Consider the following 21,125-nt stretch of genomic DNA (forward strand, 5'->3'; position numbering starts at 1 on the left):
TTTGATAAAGATGATGTGGTATATATATACAATGGAGTATTACCCAGCAATCAAAAAGAACAAAATCTTGCCATTTGCAACTATGTGGATGGAACTAGAGGGTATTATGCTAAGCAAAATTAGTCAGAAAAAGACAAATATCATGACTTCATTCATATGGAATTTAAGATACAAAACAGATGAGGGGCACCCAGGTGGCTCGGTCGGTTAAGCGTCCGACTTCAGCTCAGGTCATGATCTCACAGTTTGTGAGTTCGAGCGCTGCATCAGGCCCTGTGCTGACAGCTTGGAGCCTGGAGCCTGGAGCCTGCTTTGGATTCTGTGTCTCCCTCTCTCTCTATCCCTCCCTCCCCCACACTCACTCTGTCTCTCTCTTGAAATAAACATTAAAAAAAAAACAACAGATGAACATAAGGGAAGGGAAGCAAAAATAATATAAAAACAAGAAGGGGGACAAAACATAAGAGACTCTTAAATACAAAGAACAAACTAAAGGTTGCTGGAGGGGTTGGGGGATGGGCTAAATGGGCAAGGGGCATTAAGGAAGACACTTGTTGAGATGAGCACTGGGTGTTATACATAGGGGATGAATCCCTGTAATCTACTCCTGAAATCATGATTGCACTATATGCTAACTTGGATGTAAATTTTAAAAAATAATAAAAACCACATGCATATACTAACTTATTACTGTTTAATTTGTGTCATCATAAATAGTGCATATAAGATTAAATCTTCTAGGACATATAACATGATATGTACATTTAAAATAAAATTGCCTCGGGACACCTTGGCTCAGTATGTTGATAATCCAACTCTTTGATTCTGGCTCAGGTCATGATCTCGTAGTTTGCAGGATCCAACCTCACACTGGGCTCCATGCTGGGTTGGAGCCTGCTTGGGATTCTCTCTCTCCACCCAACCCCCCACCCTCCCGCTGTGTGTGTCTGTGTGTCTGTGTCTCTCAAAATAAATTTTAAAAACATTAAAAAAAATACAAAGCAACAACCCAATTAAAAAATGGGCAAAAGACTTTAGAATAGACACTTTCCCAAAGACACAGAGATGGCCAACAGATATATAGGATCCTCAACATCACTAATCATCATGGGAATGCAAATCAAAATCACAGATTGGCTACTCAAAAACACAAAAAATATGAAGTGTTGGCAAAGATGTGGACTAAAGGGAACTCTGGTACACTGTTGGTGGGGAATGTAAATTGGTGCAGTCACAACAGAAAACAGTGTGGAGGCCCATCAAAAAAATAAAAATCAAACTACCATATGACCCAGCAATTCCACTTCTGGGTAGGTACCTGAAGAAAATAAAAATACCAATTCAAAAAGACATATGCACCATTATGTTCAAAAAGCATTATTTACAATAGCAAAGATAAGGAAGGAAACCACATGTCCATAAATAGATGAACAAAGATACAGATATAGACACACACACACACACACACACACACACACACACACACACACACAGAGGAATATTACTCAACCATAAAAAAGAAAGAAATTTTGCCATTTGTGACAACATGATTAGACCTAGACAGTATTATGCTAAATGAAATAAGCCTGACAGAGAAGACAAATAACATGATGTCACTTACATGTTGAATCTATAAAATACAAAATAGAAACAGACAGAAACAGGGAACAAACTATTGATTACAAGAGTGAGGAATGATTGGGGCTGTGGGTGAAATTTGTGAAGAGGATTAAGAGGTTCAGGCTTCCAGATTTAAAAAAAGAAAAAAGGGTCATGGGGATGTAATGTACAACACAGGGAATTTAGTAACAATGTAATAACTTTGTATGGTGACAGACAGTAACCAGATTTATCATAGGGATCATAGTTCCTAACCTATAAAAATACCAAATCACTAAGATGAACACCTAAAACTAATAGAATATTGTGTGTCAATTGTACTTAAATTTAAAAAACTACAAACCAACAGAATGTAGTAGTCAAGGGCACATCCATCCAAATCTTCACCCCATTGACAAATTATTTAACCTCTCTGCACTTTAATTTCAGTGCAGATGCAGGTAATTATAAAAATCTACCTTATGGGGTTACTGTAAGTACTGACTATTATACATAAAGTATCTGGCACAATGGAAATGGCAAAAATATTAGTTCCCTTCTCCTTTCCTTATATTACCCAGTAACTTAAGATACAAATGCTATTTATCCTGTTTACCACAGTAGTTACATGCATAATCTCTTCTTTTATGATGTTAGCTCTTGCCCCAAATGTCTCTCCTATTTATGTGTCAGTTGCTTACCCTTTGGGCCTGTGTCTTTTGAACGAAAATGATACTACTTGCTTTAGCTGATAATCAGAGTTCGCAAAGGTGCTCCACACTCAGTCACCACAAACACAAAAATTTTTTTTGCCGGGTTACCTGGGTGGCTCAGTCAGTTAAGCGTCTGACTCTTGATTTCAGCTTAGGTCATGATCTCAGTTTGTGAGTTCAAGTCCCACATCAGGCTCTGCACTGACAGCAGGGAGCCTGCTTGGTATTCTTTCTCCGGATCTCTCTGCCCCTCTCCAGTTCATACATAAGTGCACACTCTCTCTAAATAAATAAATAAAATTTTTTTTTCAACGTTTATTTATTTTTGGGACAGAGAGAGACAGAGCATGAACGGGCGAGGGGCAGAGAGAGAGGGAGACACAGAATCGGAAACAGGCTCCAGGCTCTGAGCCATCAGCCCAGAGCCCGACGCGGGGCTCGAACTCACGGACCGCGAGATCGTGACCTGGCTGAAGTCGGACGCTTAACCGACTGCGCCACCCAGGCGCCCCTCTAAATAAATAAATAAATAAATAAACTGTAATAAAAGAATTTTTCTTCTTGGGGCATCTGGGTGGCTCAGTTGGTTAAGCATCTGACTTCAGTTCAGGTCATGATCTCATGGTCTGTGAGTCTGAGCCCTGCATCAGGCTCTCTGCTGTCGGCATAGAGCCCACTTCAGATCTTCTGTGTCCCCTGCCCCATCTCCCCCTCCCCCACTGGTTCTATCTCTCTCCCTCCCTCTCAAAAGTAAATAAATAGGGGCACCTGGGTGGCTCGGTCAGTCAAGGGTCCAACTTCAGCTCAGGTCATGATCTCCCGGTCTATGAGTTCAAGCCCCACGTTGGGCTCTCTGCTGTCAGCTCAGAGACTTCAGATCCTCTGTCTCCCTCTCTCTCCCTCTTCCCCTCCCCCGCTCATTCTCCCTCTCTCTCTCAAAATAAATAAATAAACTTTAAAAAAACCCACAAGTACTTTAAAATAATAATATTTTCTCTGACATAGGCCATAGCAACATCTTGCTGGCTATGTCTCATGAGGCAAGAGAAAGAAAAGCAAAAATAAACTATTGGGACTACATCAAAACAAAAAGTTCCTGCCCAGCTAAGGAAACAACAAAACTAAAAGGCAACCTACTGAACTGGAGAAGATATTTGCAAATAACATCCAATAAAGGCTTAGTATCCAAAGTATATAAAAAACTGATACAACTCAACACCAAAACCCAAATAATCCAATTTAAAAATGGGCAGAAGATATGGACAGACGTTTCTCCAAGGAAGACATACAGATGGCCAACGTGCAAAAATGCTTAGTATTACTCATCATCAGGTTAATGCAAATCAAAACCACAATGAGATATCACCTCACACCTATTTGAGGATAAGGTGAGAAAGGAATCCTCATGCACTGTTGGTGGGAATGCAAACTGCTGCAGCCACTATGGAAAACAGTATGGAGGTTCCTCAAAAAGTTTAAATAGAACTACCTTAGGATCCAGTAATGGCACTACTGGGTAGTTACCCAAAAAATATGAAAACACTAATTCAAAAGGATATATGAACCCCATGTTTACTGCAGCATTATTTACAATGGTCAAATTATGGAAACAGCCCAAGTGTCCATTGGTAAATGAATGGATAAAGAAGATATGGTACGTATATATATGATGGAATATTATTCAGCCATAAAAAAGAATGAAATCTTGCCATCTGCAACAACATGGATGGAGCTAGACGGTATAATGCTAGGCGAAATAAGTCAGTCAGAGAAAGACAAATACCATACGATTTCACTCATGTAGAACTTAAGAAACAAAACAAATGAGCAAATGAAACAAAGAGAAAGAGAGAGAGAGAGAGACAAACCAAGAAACGGGCTCTTAATTATAGAGAACTGACGGTTACCAGAGAGGAGGTGGTGGGGGGATGGGGGAAATAGGTGATGGGGATTAACAGTGCACTTATCATGATGAGCACTGAGTAATGTATAGAATTGTTGAATCACTATATTGTACACTTAAAACTAACAGAAGTATGTTAACTACACCAGAATTAAAATTAAAAAAAAAAAACTTTTTAAAAGCTGGAAAGGAAGCAAGAACAAGAGGGAATATGCAATGATGGGAATGGGGGGGGGGGGTACACTGGGTGGAAGTGAGTAGTCCAGGCAAGAAATGATGATGCCAGAGTGGATGAAAGAGAAGTAGATGTATTTAAGAGAAATGTGTGGAGGTAAAACCAAATTTGGTGATGGACTGGACATCTAAAGTGATGGGAGTCTGCAAGAAGAATGATTCCACAATTTCGGGCTAGCATACCTTAGTGGATAATGGTGCCATTCATCCCTATAGGGAACACCAAGAGGCCCCAACTTACTAAAATAATGGACCTACTTTGGGATATGTTGAATTTAAAATCTCTTTGAGGTATCGGGTGGGCAGACAGAAAATAGAGGTTTGTCTTTCAGATAAAGGTGGCTCCAGAGGTGCCCGGGTGGCTCTGTTAGGCAACTTACTCTTCGTTAAGTCACAACTCACAACTTGTGAGTCCAGGCCCTGCATGAGCCCTGCACAGGGCTCTGTGCTGACAGCCCAGAGCCTACTTGGGATTCTCTGTCTCCCTCCCTCTCTGCCCCTCTCCCGCTAGCGTTCTGTCTCTCAAAAACAAATAAACAAAAAATTTTTAAAGGTGGTTCCGGACAAAGACACTTGTGTGCAACTGACATACAGATGGTAATGGTATGTCTTGGTAGAAGAGGGCCTAGAACATAACCTTGAGTAAACAACCTACAATGAGGGACCTGCAAACAAGACGAGGAAAGATCGGGCAAGCCAAGCCAAAAAAGCCGAAACTAAGTTAAGAAGTAATGCTCAACACACTCAAACGCTGCTGAGAACTCTGTTGGTTCAGTTGAAAACTCAAAAGTGGCTGTTGAATTTAACGACTAGGAGGCACTGTTAACTTCAGCCAGCGTTCTTTCTATAGCGATCGAAGGGAACGAAGGATTGGAGTCTGTTAATGGGTTAACCCGAGGTGTGCTGAAACGACAACTCTCGAGAAGTTTGCTGTGGACAAGGGGAGGGGCGGAGACAGAGACTAGCCAAAGGAGGGAGATGGAGGACAAACAAGTTCATTTTGCTTCGTTTTCTTAAGTACAAAAAACACGGGCATATTTAAAAGAGGACAGGAAAACTCCTTCGAAGAGAGGGTGATGATTTTAGGGAGTCACCCGACGGTTTCCTGTCCCACCCCCGTTATCTTCTCCCGCGTTCTCTCCCCATAGCCTCCAGCCTCTCTCTCCTTCTCCACCCCGACACGGCCAGGGCCCACAGCTACCCCGCGGCCCGCTGGCCCGCAGGCGTCTCCTCACCGCAATGGCCCCCTCGCTCAGGTGGCCCACCATGCCTTCGCCGCACCAACTCCCGCGCTCCGGATCCTCCGCAGCCCCTGTTTCACTCCCGGGGCCCCGCGCGCTCCAAAGCTATTGGGCCAAGGAGCTACAGGCACCACCCCCGCTTTCCGACATGCGCAGGGCACGGAGGCGGGCTTAAGGGCGGAGCAGCCACCGCGTTGGCCGAGGAGCTGCGAGCAGCCCACGTGACACGCCTGAGCACTGGTTCAGGACCTAGTCTCCCAATGCGGCCAGGGGCGGGGCCTGGGCCGCGGGGCGCGCGGAGGATGACGCGAGCGCTAACCAAGGGCGCGAGGTGCAGTTCCGGAAGCTTGCCGAGAGGCTTCTCGGTGGAAAGCCTGGCTCGGCCTTTGGCGGGCCGACTGGAAGAGAGAGCTGTTCCCTGATAACCCTGCTGCTGACCATAGTCAAGCAGTAACTAGACTACTTTCTCAACCCAGGGCGGAGCTCCCGCCGGTGCTAGACCTTGAGCTTGGCACAGTGGGGATCTCTGAAGGTAAATAGAATCCAGTCCCTGCCCTCTGAGGAGAGTATGGTCTGTCCAGGGAGTTACCACAGTGAGGGGTCCTCACTCCAAGTAGACATGATATGGGCCTCAGGAGAGACACGAAGTGTGCTGCGATCACAGATGGAAAATCAGGGAAGGCTTCCCAAAGGAGGTGCCATTCAAACTGAGCCCTGAAGGGTGTGTGCAGGTTTGTCAGGTGGACTGTAAGTGAGGATAAGGATGCGCCTGGATGAATGCGAAGACTATGCACAAACTAGAGAGGTGAATAGCCTGGCAAGCTGGGGATAGCTTTAAGTAGCTCAGGATAGTGGGTTACAGAGGAAGATGACTTAGGCATTAGAAAATGAGCCAGGGGTAGGGGTGCCTGGGTGGCTCAGTCAGTTAAGCATCTGACTCTTGATTTTGGCCCAGGTCACGATCTATCTCACAGTTGGTGAGTTCAAGCCGTTTGTCAAGCGCCTCGCTGACAGTATTGAACCTGCTTGGGAGTCTCTGCCCCTCGCCTCCTCGCTCTTTCAAAATAAATAAATAAAATTAAAAAAAAATTTTTTTTCAGCGTTTATTTTTATTTTTGGGACAGAGAGAGACAGAGCATGAACGGGGGAGGGGCAGAGAGAGAGGGAGACACAGAATCAGAAACAGGCTCCAGGCTCTGAGCCATCAGCCCAGAGCCTGACGCGGGGCTCGAACTCCCGGACCGCGAGATCGTGACCTGGCTGAAGTCGGACGCTTAACCGACTGCGCCACCCAGGCGCCCCTAAATAAATAAATTTTGAAAAAAAAAAAAGGAAGAAAACAAGCCCCAGGTCAAATAGTGAAGGATTTGTACTGGGCTTCCCTAAATGCTTGGAGGAGCATTGATTAATTTAAGGCAGAGGATGGACATCTGTCTCAATATGAAGGATGAATTGAATTTAGAAAGCCGGGTAGGGGACTGAGGGCATGGAAACTAGTTACACCAGACAAGAGATGGTGAGGACTTGAACTAAAGGAATGACCTGGGGATTGAAAGAAAAAAACTGAACTATACATAGAAACATTTGTTAACTTAATAGTTGCTGAGGAGAGAGAAAGAAAAACCTGGGACGTCTCAGTTTCTGACTTGAGCATCTTGGGAGATGGAGGTCTAAGAGGCAAGTGTCCTTTGTGGAACAAAGTAGGCCTTCAATAAATATTTCTGAATAAAAGGATGTTCAGTGTGAGAGAATATAAATCCTCAGCATGTAAAGTACAGAAAAAGACCACAAGAATTGATTTGGTTGTTTCCCATTTGCTTGAGTGAAATCTTGATTTTTCTAGGATTGTGCATTTGTAGAAATCTGAATCCTTTATTTTCTTATTCATTTTATAGACCTAAAGTAGGATGGATCTGCCTGTGGATGAGTGGAAATCATATGTATTTCAGAAGTGGTCTTTGCTCCCGAAGTCCATTCAGGTCACGATCTCTACCGCAGAGACTTTGAGCGATATCTTTCTTCACTCCTCTTTGCTTCTTCAGTAAGTGAATGAAAGCTTTACCCAGGGAAATGTTGGTCTAGAAAATGTTCTCTTTTGTCATTTTCTCTCAATTTCTATCTCTTTTTCATGGAAGGATTAAGTTCAGATTTTTTACATTTTGGAGCATTCAGCAGTTCTTGCTATTTCCAGTTTTCCCTAACCTACTGTTATAGAACAGACAAGATAGCTTTTTTTGGTGTTTTGGTTTCAATAAGCAATGCTGTGCTGTGGAAAGTAGGCTGTGAACTTTGCCATCTCCCAAAAGATATAGTGGAGATTTACTAGCTGCATATAGAAATTTATAAGTGCTCACATTTAGAAAGGACTTTAGAAGTCATATATTCAAACTCTCTTGACTACCATCCTCAATAAGAAATTCTATTTTATATCATAACCTAGTACATACATACGTATACAGAAAATTACAACAAGAGTTTCCCTAAACTTCATTCAGCGAATTTTTATTGATCACCTGTTTTGTGTCAGACACTGTGCTATATGCTTAGTGAACAAAAAATACATCAATGAGGGGTGCCTGGCTGGCTCAGTCAGTAGAGCATGTGACTCTTAATCTCAAGGTCATTCAAGCTCCACATTGGGCAGTAGAGCTTACTTTAAAAAATGAGGAGGGGGGGTGGTGTGCGGGCCTGGGTGGCTCAGTCGGTTGAGCATCCGACTTCAGCTTAGGTCATGATCTCACGGTTTGTGAGTTCAAGCCCTGCTCTGGGCTCTGTGCTGACAGCTCGGAGCCTGGAGCCTGCTTTGGACTCTGTGTCTCCCTCTCTCTCTGCCCCTCCCCTGTTTATGTTGTCTGTCTGTCTGTCTCTCTCTCTCTCTCTCTCTCTCAAAAATAAATAACCATTAAAAATTATTTTTAAATAAATAAAATTTATTTTAAAAAAATTTTTTTAACGTTTATTTATTTTTGAGAAGAGAGAGACAGAGCATGAGCGGGGGAGGAGAGAGAAAGAGGGAGACACAGAATCTGAAACAGGCTCCAGGCTCTGAGCTGTCAGCACAGAGCCCGATGCGGGGCTCGAACTCACGGACTGCGAGATCATGACTTGAGCTGAAGTAGGATGCTTAACTGACTGAGCCACCCAGGCGCCCCTAAATAAATAAAATTTAAAAAGGGGGGTGCCTGGGTGGCTCAGTCAGGTAGGCAACAGACTCTTGATTGTGCAGAGGCTGCTTGGAATTCTCTCTCCCTCTCTGCCCCCCCACCACGTGCACATGCTCACTCTCTCTCAAAATAAATAAATAAACTTAAAGAAAAAAAGAAAAGAACCTTACCACTTAAAAAGAAAGAAAGAAAAATACATTAGTGAATCCAAAATAGACACAGAGCCTTACCCTTAAGGAGCATAATTGTGGCAAGGAGAGACAGACAATAAACATAAATAAGCACATATAAGGATATAGTATGTTAAAGGTGCTAAGTATAGTAGAAAAAAAACAAAAATAGAACAAGATAAGGGAAATAGGCAGTGCCAGGAGTGAGAGTGCAGGTTGTGGTATTAAACAGTGTGATCAGGGGCACATGGGTGACTAAGTCAGTTAAGTGTCCGACTTTGGCTCAGGTCATGATCTCACTTTACGAGTTCGAGCCTCTCATCAGGTGCTATGCTGACAGTGCGGAACCTGCTTGGGATCCTGTCTCTCTCTGACCCTCCCCCATTTGTGCTCACTCTTTCTCTCTTTCAAAAATAAATGAATAAACTTAAAAAAAAACACCTCTGAATAGTGTGATCAGATATGGTCTCATTGAAAAAGTGGAAGTTGAGCAAAGTCTTGGAGATACAGGAGTTAACAAATTAGATATTTGAGAGAAGAGTACTCCAGACAGAGATCCCAAGGTGGGATGTGTCTGGCATGTTTAAGCAACAGCAAGAAGACTAGTGTGCATGAACAGAGTAAACCAGAGGGAGAGGAGCAGGAAATAATATCAAAGAGGTAATGAGACATGCATGGAGGTTGGGGGACAGCAAGTGGTACAAGTCATGTTGGCCCTCCTACGTGCCTTTTCTTTTTACTCTGAGTAGGAAATTATTGCAAGGTATGGTAGGCAGACTTCTAAAGATGATGCCCCCTCCCCAACACTCCCAAGTCAGTTGACCTTGATACACAATTATCTGAGTGGGTCTGACCTAATCAGGTGACCCCTTTAAAAGCAGAGCGTTTTTCCCAGCTGGTAGCATAAAGGAACATCAAAAAGATTCAAACCATGAGATACGCATGTGCTTTTAATGACTTTAAAGATGGAGGGAGACCACATGACAAGGAATGCAGGCAGCCTCTTCAAGCTAAGAGCAGTTCCTGGCTGATAGCCAGCAAGGAAGTGAGGACCTCAGACTTACAATTGGAAAGAACTGGCTTGATTTCAGCCTTGTGAAACCCTATTCAGAGAATTCAGCGAGACTCACCTGCACTTCTGATCAACAGACTGTGAGGATAATAAACGGGTGTCTTAAGCTGCTGAAGTTGTGGTAATTTGTTACCCAACAGTAGAAAACTAATTCCCAGGGTTTTGAGAGAACAATATGATCTGATTATATTTTAAAGCAGGGGTCAGCAAACTACAGCCTGCAGGGTAAATCCGTCCTGCTGCCTGTTTTTTTTTTTTTTTTAACATTTATTTATTTTTGAGACAGAGAGAGACAGAGCATGAACGGGGGGAGGGCCAGAGACAGAGGGAGACACAGAATCTGAAGCAGGCTCCAGGCTCTGAGCTGTCAGCACAGAGCCTGATGCGGGGCTCGAACTCACGGACCGTGAGATCGTGACCTGAGCGAAGTCGGACACTCAACCGACTGAGCCACCCAGGCGCCCCATTTTTTTTTTTTTTTTTTTTTTTTTTTTTTTTAGCATTTATTTATTTTTGAGACAGAGACACAGCATGAACGGGGGAGGATCAGAGAGAGAGGGAGACACAGAATCCAAAGCAGGCTCCGGGCTCTGAGCCGTCAGCACAGAGCCCGACGTGGGGCTTGAACTCACGGACTGTGAGATTATGACCTGAGCCAAAGTCGGACGCTTAACTGATTGAGCCACCCGGGCGCCCCTGCTGCCTGTTTTTATATGACCATCAACTAAGAATGGTTTTTACAGATAAGCATTTACAGTTGATTTGATGATTTGGGAACACTGGCTTTGAATCCCAATTAAGTAAAATTCATTAAAAAAAAAAAAAATCCATTCTCATTAGTAGACCTATATTACGCAGGGTGCCTGGCCTGCTCAGTCAGAAGAACTTGTGACTCTTGATCTCGGGAAGGGGGGCCAGAGGATGGGGGGGGAACCAACTTAAAAAAAAAAGTAGACTGGTATTACAAAACATTATACTCAATTATTTTTTAAGTTGTATCAATAAAAATTTTATAGAAATTTGTTTTTTCTTATAGAGCTACCTCTGTAAGAGCCTCAATTTTACCTCTTGGCCCACAAAACCTAAATATTTACTCTCAGACTCTCCACAGACAAAGTTTGCTAACTCCTGTTTCAAGGGATTACTCTGACCACAGTGTTGAGGATAGACTGTAGGACAAGCAAGGGTGGAATTAGAGAAACCTGTTGGGAGGCTGTCGCATTAATCCAGGTGAAAAATGAGGTGATGATAATTTGGACCAGGGTGGTGGTGGTGGGGTTGACGAGAAATGGTTGGATTCTGAAAGTAGACTTCATAGCATTCCTTGAAAGATAGAATGTGATATATTAGAGGATGAGAGAAAAAGTGACTCTAGGGATTTAGGCCTAAGAAAGATGAAATTACCATCACCTGGGAAGACTGCTTTGGAACAGTTTTGGAAAAGAAGATCAGGGGTTCTTAGTTCAGTTTGAGATGTCTAGTAGACATCCAGGTGGAGGTGTCTAAGTCAGCACGACATTTAGGAGAGAGCGCTGGGCTGGAGATAGAAATTTGGGAGTCATACATGGTATTTTGAGCTGCAGACTGGGTAAGTTCACCATGGTAGAGAGTATAAATGCTTACTGCGTATGATGTGCCTTGATATTTTCCTTTCTATTTATCTCATTTAAAAAATAATCAAGACCCACTAAACTGATTTCATGACCCACTGAGTCATGACCTACAGTTTGAAAAATAATGTCTAAATCTTTTTGGGATCTGTGGATTCCTTTTACAGAGTTTCTAAAAATGATAGACAACTATTGATGAAAATAGTAATGGTAGCAGAGTTATCCCAAGGTAGTTGGATATGGCTTACTAACACCAAGATGTCCTAATCCACAAGAATCATTTGAAGTTTTGGTGCATGGAAAGGAATATAAATGAAGAGGGTTTGCTTGGTCATTTACTATTGGAGTTCCTCAAGACTCCAACCTAGGCTCTTTTTCCTTTCCACTCTGTATCCTCAACTGATACAGTCTCATGTACACCCATGACATCAGTTACCTCCTCTGTATGTTGATTATCCTTAAAATTTTATGTCCAGCCCTCACCTCCCTTCTGAGACTCAAATCTCTAAATCCAGCTGACTACTTAAAAGTCCCAAAGATACTTAAAATTGAACATATCCAGAGGCAACTGGGTGGCTCAGTTGGTTGAGCGCCTGACTCTTGATTTTGGCTCCGGTCATAATCTCATGGGTTTGTGAGTTCAAGCCCCACGTGGGTCTCCACACTAAGCATGGAGCCTGCTTGAGATTCTCTCTCTGCCTCTTTCTCTCCCCGCACCCCCGACTCTTTTTCTCTCTCTCGCTGAAAAAAAAAAATTCAACATATTCAAAATCAAACTCACAGTCCCTTCCAGTGGTCCCTATCTTAGTGAATTGCACTACCTTATTTCAGTTCTTAAAGCTAAGAACCTATGAACCATTCTATATTTAAAAATAACTCATGGCGAGGAGGGGCATCTGGCTGGTTCAGTTGGTGCAACCTGCAAATCTTAATCTCGGGGTTGTGAGTTTGAGCCCCATGTTGGGTATGGTGATTAATTAAAAATAAAAACTTTAAAAAATTGTTTTTTTAAATAGATAAATACAACTCACAGGGCTCCTGGCTGGCACAGCTGGTAGAACATGTGACTCTTGATCTTGGGGTTGTAAGTTTGAGCCCCATGTTGGATGTAGATTTACTTAAAAATAAAATCTTTAAAAAAATAAACACATAAATAAAAACAAAATCTTAAAAAAAACAAAAACAAAAAAATAGCTCATGAGGGTGTCTGGCTGGCTCAGTCAGTAGAGCATGCAACTCTTGATCCCAGGGTTGTGAATTCAAGACCTACATTGGGTGTAGAGATTACTAAAAAATAATAATAATAAATAAGGTTTTAAAAAATAATTAAACTAAATATAAAATAAGAACTCATGATCACATGATAGTAGTACAAATGGAAAGATGGGCAAATGGAGGTAAATTGTTGTAAGGTTCTTCTATTGTTTGGGAAATGACAAAAGTACTAACTGAAGATAGTAAATAAATCAGGGATTCATTTTTTAATCTCCAAGATAACCACAAAACAAATATTTAAACATTTATAATAAGAGGTGCCTGGGTGGCTCAGTTGATTTAACTTCTGACTCTTAATTTCATCTCAGGTCATGATCCCAGGGTCATGGGATCGAGCCCTGTACTGGTCTCCATGCTGAGCCTAGAGTCTGCTTGGGATTCTCTCTCTCTCTCTCTCTCTCTCTCTCTCTCTCTCTCTCTCTCTCTTCCCCCCCTGCTCATGCGCTCTCCCTCTCTCAAAAAAACAAAAAACTGTGATAATCTCCCTCTTTTCCTGTGTGGTATATATAATACTACATAATACATCCCAAAGTTGTCTGCATCCTAATTCCTGGAATTTGTGAATGTGTTAGGTTACATGGTAAGGAGAAATTAAGTTTGCAGATGGAATTAAGGTTGCTAACGAGCCAGTTTTAAGATAGGCAGAGTAGCCTGGATTACCCATTAGCCCAGTGTAATCACAAGAATCCTTGAAAGTGGAGAAAGGAAGCAGAAGAGTCCGAGGGAGATATAACTATGAAAGAATTGTCAAGATAGATGCAGGATTGCCAGTTTTGAAGGTAAAGAAAGAGAGCCACGAGCCAAAGAATGTAGGCAGCTTCTAGAAACTGGAAAAGGTGAGGCCACAGAGTCTCCCCTGGAGCCAGAAAGCAACATGTCTTTACCAACACCTTGATTTTAGCCTACTGAGACCCATGTCGGAATTGTAAGAGAACACATTTTTGTTTGTATCAAGCCACTAATTTTGTAGGAATTTGTTACAGCAGTGACAAAAACCAACACGTTCCCTTTACCTCCCTAATCCAAATTACTATCAGTAGCTAGAATACTACCAACTGGTTCCCCAAATGCATATTTGCCTCCCTCCAAACTATTTCCTACACCACAACAGAAATCCTTTTTCAAAACACAAATCAGATTATATTGCTCTCACTTAAAATCTTTCAGGAGTTTCTTTCGGTCTTACAATAAAGACTAAAATTCTCAACCTAATGTAGCCAGTAAGACATTGCAGTCTGCCCATTGCCCGTGGCCTCCTCTTACCACACTCCTATTTCCAGCATATTGTTGACATTCTTTCAGTTCTTTTTTCTTAATTTTTTTTTTCAACGTTCATTTATCTTTGAGACAGAGAGAGACAGAGCATGAACGGGGGAGGGGCAGAGAGAGGGAGACACAGAATCTGAAGCAGGCTCCAGGCTCCGAGCCATCAGCCCAGAGCCCGACGCGGGGCTCGAACTCACGGACCGCGAGATCGTGACCTGAGCTGAAGTCGGACACTCAACCGACTGAGCCACCCAGGCGCCCCATGACCTTCTTTCAGTTCTTAATGTACACTGTGCTTCTTGTCACGTGGCCTTTACTTCCTGTATCTCTTCTGCCTGAAATGCTTTCCCTGGCTTCTCTCTACTCCTCCGCGCCCTAATTAAGTTCTACTTATCCTTCAGGGTCAGCTAGATCTTTCCTCAGGAAAGCCTCCTGAGTCCCAGCTCAGTATATATTAACAACATCACGTAGCTTTCCTTTCCAGGTTCGTGTAATCATTTGATTGACATCTGTCTTCACTGTAGACTATAAACTCCATGAGGGCAAAGATGTTGTCTGTGTTTGTGTTTGTGTAGACAAGAGCAGTGCTGTGTCAAAACAAAACAAAACAAAACAACAGGCATTTAATAAATACTGATTGAATGTCAATCTGGAAATATGTCTAAAGCTCTTCACCAACTGGCACGTATTTATGCTCAATAAGACTCATACATGACAGCCTCATATACATGCAGATACATAAACACATACCTTTCAGGTTCAATGTTAACGTCTTTATCTTTGTGCCAACAACTGCCGATAGTCTGGCACATAGTGGGCACTCAGATTTTAGTTGAATGAAATGATGAGTGCAGTGTTGAGCCTTGCCAGTTCAGGTACTAACCAGGTACAATTAGCATTTTACTTGTTTTGGGGTTTTTTTTTTTTTTTTTGATACTTGTTTTTCTTTATGATAAATGTTGACAAGATCAAATTCATTCTCATCGTATTTGAAATGATATTTAATGAAGTTTAACGGGAAGGTTTCCCCTTTACCGTCTCTTTATTCAATTCTACAGAAACAGCCACAGTTTATTGGAATTTTTTGGTCCTTTTTGTGTATTCTCATACAATTGTAGATATATCTACATTTCTTTTTCTTTATTCTGTCATATTATGTGCTTTGTTCTAGGAGGTTTTCTCCGATGTCACACCTTAATCTTTCTAGCAACCGCATGATATTGCTTATGTAGTTATACCACAATGTAGTTATTCTTTTCCCTGTTGAGGGGCAATTACATTATTTCCAAGTTGTTGCATTTTTACTGTTACAAACAATGCTGCAGTAAGCAACTTTTTTGTATGTTTTTTGTACACATATATTCTTAGAAGATAAATAGCTATATCAGTCATTATGAGCATTTTATTTATTTTTTTATTATTGTTTTTAATGTTTATTTATTTTTGTGAGAGAGAGACAGAGCAAGTGGGGGAGGGGCAGAGAGAGAGGGAGACACAGAATCTGAAGCAGGCTCCAGCCTCTGAGCTGTCAGTGCAGAGCCCGATACAGGGCTCGAACCCATGAACCATGAGATCGTGATCTGAGCTGAAGTTGGACATTCAACCGGCAGAGCCACCCAGGGCATTTTAAAATGTGATGAATACTGACAAATTGTCTTCCAAAAAGACATTACCGGTACTTTCCTATATCCGCACCAGCACTAGAAAGCAGTAGTCTTTAATTCTGCCAGACTTCAGGACAAAAATACCTTGTTTTTGTTTTGTTTTGTTGCATTTTTCTAATTACTAGTGAAAGAATGCATTATTTCTGATGTTACAACCCGTTTATATTTCTTATGCAAACTGTTCGTTTGTGTCTTTTGCCTATTTTCCCTCTAGGTTGTCTGTCTTTCTCTTATGAATTTATAAGAGATCTTCAAAAATCTGGTCCTATAATTCTTTGCTATATTTGTGACTAATTTTCCCCCCAACCTATTATTTATCTTTACTTGCAGTGTTTTGCATTGTATATAAATTGTGCGTGCTTTAACTTCTATACACCTATATCTTTTTTTTTTTCTGGTTTCTGAGTTATGTGTCTTGCAAATAGTCTTTATTTTCTTCTAACTCCTTTTGTAGTTTTGTGTTTTAGTTTTCACTCAAAACTCCATCTGGAATTTATTTTTGTTCCAATTCTAGTATATGTGCTGCCGAAGCGAGCACTGGAATTTATTTTTGTATGTGATGTAAGAGAATGTGCTAACTTTTTTCCAGATGATTTTTCCTAGGCATTTATTGAATAGTCCGTGATATCCTTAGTGCCTCAAAACGCCATATTCGTTAAAAATTGAATTCCCACTTGCCACAAATTTGTTCCTAGACTCTATTTCTATGTCAAAACCAAAGGGTTTTTACTGTGACTTTATAGTATCATACTAGAATTCTTTCAGTTTCAAGTGACAGAAACCCAGCTCACATTAGGAAATTTATGCACTATGAAACTAGGATGTCCAAGGCAGATCTGTTTGCAAGCAGAGTTGTGTCCAGGGGCTCAGATGTCATCAGACTGTAGCTCTTCATCTTGCAGGTAAATTGCACACCTGGCGGGCATAATCAACACTGGTAGCCTTGGACACGTCCTGCAAGCTTAACAACCACAAGAAAAGAGGCCATCTTTCCTGAGAGTTTGGGCAGAAAAGGTCTAGATCAACCTAATTGTGGACTCCAGTCCACCTAATTTTGACTGCCTGATGCATCCTTCCAACCACAAGCGTGAGGCCTTTCTGATTGGCCAGGCCTATAGCACGGTGCTCAACCCTATTGCCACATTAGGGTCTTCCCTACTTCAGCCACAAGAAATGGTTTCCTCCCTGAGATTTTATTACCAGAAGTGGAAGGAAGGAACACTGGAAAGCATGGAAGGCTCGTATAGATGTGGCTTTGCTGTCTGGTAGGCCAAGTTCCCACACAGTCATATACTTCTTCTTTTTCAAGAATGTCTTGGCTAGGGGCGCCTGGTGGCCTAGTCGGTTAGGCGTCCGACTCCAGCTCAGGTCGTGATCTCACAGTTGGTGAGTTCGAGCCCCACATCGGGCTCTGTGCTGTCGTCAAAGAGCCTGCTTCTAATCCTCTGTCCCCCTCTCTCTCTCTCTCTCTGCCCCTCCCCCTGCGCTTGCACACGTGCTTTCTCTCTCGAAAATAAATAAATACTTTCTAAAAAATGTTGTTGGATGTTTGATGCAGATTGTGTTGAACTTACAGATTCATTTAGGGAGACTTGACACCTTTACAATGTTAAATTTCCTCCTCCAAGTAAAAGGTATGTCTTGCCATTTGCTTAGGGCTTCCTTCATATCCTTAAGTAAAGTTCTATCATTTTCTTTGTATAGGTCTTGCACATTCCCTCTTAGATTTATTCTTCCTTATTGTAAGATTATTGTTATCGTGAATAAGACTTTTTTTTCGCCCAATTACATTCTCTGACGATTGGTGTATAAAGGCTAGGAATTTTTGTATCCTACAGCTGCCTAACTGTATTTTCACAATATTTTATTGTTTTTATGCCAATTCACTTGGAATTTTTAGGTAAGTAGCTATATCTGCAAATAGCAATCCTCCTTTCCAATATTTTTACCTCTCATTTTATCTTTTGATTATAACATTAGTTAGACCTCCAATGCAGTATTGAATAGTAACAGCCATTTAGGACATTTGCCATAGGTTTATAGTACATACCCATTTTTAATTTAAGGAAGTTGTCTATATCATAAATAGGTCTTGAATTTTTTTTTAATGTTTATTTTTGAGAGAGAGAGAGAGACAGAGTGTGAGTGGGAGAGGGGCAGAGAGAGAGGGGTAGACACAGAATCCAAAGCAGGCTCCCGCCTCTGAGCTGTCAGCACAGAACTTGACGCGGGGCTCCAACTCACCGCAAGATCATGACCTGAGCCACCCAGGCACCCCCAAAAAAATTTTTTTAGGTATAGAATGTTCTTATTCTTAGCAGAGGTCTGCTGAAATGTGTAGAGGTGAACTTTTATGATGGCTGTACTTACTTCAAATGGCTCCGAAAAAACATGTATATACAGACGTGTGGGAGTTAACACACTATTGTTTCTCAGCTCCATTCTCAATCCTCTGTACTCTGTGGAACTTGATGCATTGCCAGTTGACTCCATGAGAGGCCCTCAGTAGGGCTCCAGAGACAGAAGGCAAGACTGGAAGAAGGAACTCAGTTCTGTCTGCTCCCTAATTAGCATCCACATGAAAAAAACACAGTTAGACTTTTCACCTTATACCATATATAAAAGCTAACTCAAAATAGCCCAAGGACCTAAACTTCAGAGCTAAAATTATAAAACCTTTAGAAGAAAACCTAAGGTGGAAGCTTATGACATTGGCTGGCAATGATTTCTAGGCTATAACAGCAAAGACACTGGCAACAAAAGTAGACAATTTTGAAAATTAAAACAGTTTGTGCATAAAAAGACAATATCAACAGAGTAAAAAAGGCAACCCACAGAAGGGCACCTGGCTGGCTCAGTGGGTAAGAGAGGACATGTGACTCTTGATCTTGTGTCGTGAGTTTGAGCCCTATGTTAGGTGGAGAGATTACTTAAATAAAAATAAAAGATTTTTTTTAAAAAAGGCAAGCCACATAATGGGAGGAAATATTAGCAAATCATGTACCCGATAAGGAGAACTCCTAAAACTCAATAAGAGAACAAACAACCTGATTTTAAAAATGGGCAAAGGATTTGAATAGAGATTTCTCCAAAAAGGATATATCAATAGCCAACAAGCACATGGAGAGGTGCTCTCTTTTTTTTTTTTTCTGTTTATTTATTTCTGAGAGAGAGACAGACATGAGTGGGGCAGGGGCAGAGAGAGAGGGAGACACAGAATCCGAACCAGTCTCCAGGCTCCAAGCCGTCAACACAGAGCCTAATGTGGGGCTCGAACCCATGAACCGCGAGATCATGACCTGAGCCAAAGTCAGACGCTTAACTGACTGAGCCACCCCGGCACCCCTGGAGAGGTGCTCTTAACATCACTAATAACTAGGGAAATGCAAATCCAAACTACAGTGAGATACCACCTCACATTCATTAGGATGGTTACTAGGAAAAAACAAACAAACAAACAGAAAATAGCTCATGTTGGTGAGGATGCGGAGAACCTGGAGGCCTTGTGCACTGCTAGTGGGAATGTAAAATAGTGTAGCTACTATGGAAACCAGTGTCATTCCTCAAAAATTAAAACTAGAATTAATATATGGTCCAGCAACCCTACTTCTGCATGGATACCCCAGAGAATTGAAAACAGAACTCAAACAGATATTTGCACACCAGTGTTCATGGCAGTATTTTTCATAATAGCCAGAAATGGAAACAGCCCAAATGTTGTCCATCCACGGATGAATGGATAAACAAAATGTGGTATCTACATACAATAGAGTATTATTCATCCATAAGAGGAAATGAAATTCTGGTACATGCTACAACATGGATGAATCTGGGAACAGTATGCTAAGTGAAATTAGCTAGGCATAAAAAGGATAAATATTATATGATTATACTTATCTGAGTTACCTAGAGTAGACATTCATAGAGACAGAACATAGAATAGAGGTTAGCAGAGGCTAGGAAGAGGGAGGAATGGGGAGTTATCAAATTATTTTTTTTTAAGTTTATTTATTTATTTTTAGAGACACACAGAGCACAAGCAGGAGAGGAGCGGGGGGAGGGGGGGGACAGAGGATCCAAAGCAGGCTCTGTGCTGACAGCAGGGTGCCTGACATTGAATTTGAACTCACGAACCATGAGATCATGACCTGAGCCGAAGTCAGATGCTTTACCCACTAAGCCGCCCAGGCACCCCTGAGGAGTTATTTTTTAATGAGGACAGAGTTTTCAGTTTGGGATGGTGACAAAGTTATGGAAATGGATAGTGGTGACAATTGCGTAATATTGTTAATGTACTTAATGCCACTGAACTGTATACTTAAAAATAGTTAAAGTGTCAATTTTGTCATGTGTATTTTACCACAGTAAAAATAATTAGAAAAATTGTTTTTTCTAATTGTTTTGGCATACCTGGGTGGCTCAGTTGGTTGAGCATCTGACTTCAGCTCAGGTCATGATCTCATGGTTTATGAGTTCGAGCCCTGCGCTGACAGTTTAGAGCCTAGAGCCTGCTTCAGATTCTGATTCTCTCTGCCCCTCCCCCACTTGTGCTCTGTCTCTCAAAAATAAATAAATGTAAAAAAAAAAATTATTTGTTTTGGGGCACCTGGGTGACTCAGTCGGTTTAGTGTCCAACTCTTGATTTCACCTCAGGTCATGATCTCAGGATTGTGGGATCATGCTGGGTGTGAAGCCTGCTTGAGATTCTCTCTCTCTCCCTCTAGCACTCTCTCTCAAAAAAACAAAAACAAAAACAATAGGGGTGACCAGGTGGCTCAGTGGGTTAAGCGTCCAACTTCAGCGCAGGTCATGATCTCACGGTTTGTGAGTTCAAGCCCCACATCAGGCTCTGTGCTCACAGCTCAGAGCCTGGAGCCTACTTCAGATTCTGTGTCTCTCTCTCTCTCTCTGTTCCTCCCCCACTCACACTCTGTCTCTCAAAGAATAAATAAACATTAAAAAAAATTTTTTTAATCTTCAAAATATATATATATATAAATATATTTTTTAAGAAAGAAAAATTGTTTTATCTCACTTCCTCAAATTTTTTATCATACTATTCCAGAAGAAAATTTGGAATATGAAAAAGAAAAAGAACATCCATTTGCTTTTCAAAACTTTGAATCAATTACTGAGTTAACTTGGTGCCTGAAGAAAAGAATGAATTATTGCAGCTTAGTTCTTAATTGCACTAAAGAACAATTATACAACACT

At 41.6% G+C, this 21,125-nt stretch overlaps 2 protein-coding genes across 5 annotated transcripts in view; one reads left to right on the top strand and one right to left on the bottom strand.

The window, feature by feature from the left end:
* The window catches only part of RPA1 (replication protein A1), a 74,346-nt gene extending 68,504 nt beyond the window's left edge, over positions 1-5,842 (bottom strand). Inside the window, exon 1 of one of the 2 annotated variants that reach the window (XM_086686347.1) lies at positions 5,685-5,842. In XM_086686347.1, the coding sequence (XP_086542473.1) occupies positions 5,685-5,717 (33 nt within the window). In that variant the 5' untranslated portion in view covers positions 5,718-5,842. The remainder of the gene's footprint in view (positions 1-5,684) is intronic. The other variant, XM_086686348.1, reaches the window with a different exon arrangement.
* Positions 5,843-5,973: 131 nt separating this feature from the next.
* The window catches only part of SMYD4 (SET and MYND domain containing 4), a 69,386-nt gene continuing 54,234 nt past the window's right edge, over positions 5,974-21,125 (top strand). For 2 of the 3 annotated variants that reach the window (XM_086686343.1, XM_086686342.1), the window contains exons 1-2: positions 5,974-6,222; positions 7,586-7,731. In XM_086686343.1, coding sequence (XP_086542469.1) covers positions 7,598-7,731 — 134 coding nt within the window. In that variant the 5' untranslated portion in view covers positions 5,974-6,222; positions 7,586-7,597. The remainder of the gene's footprint in view (positions 6,223-7,585; positions 7,732-21,125) is intronic. The other variant, XM_025917428.2, reaches the window with a different exon arrangement.

The sequence above is a fragment of the Puma concolor genome, chromosome E1 (assembly GCF_028749965.1).
Source record: "Puma concolor isolate L17-30 chromosome E1, mPumCon1.1.hap2, whole genome shotgun sequence".
Lineage (NCBI taxonomy): Eukaryota > Metazoa > Chordata > Mammalia > Carnivora > Felidae > Puma > Puma concolor.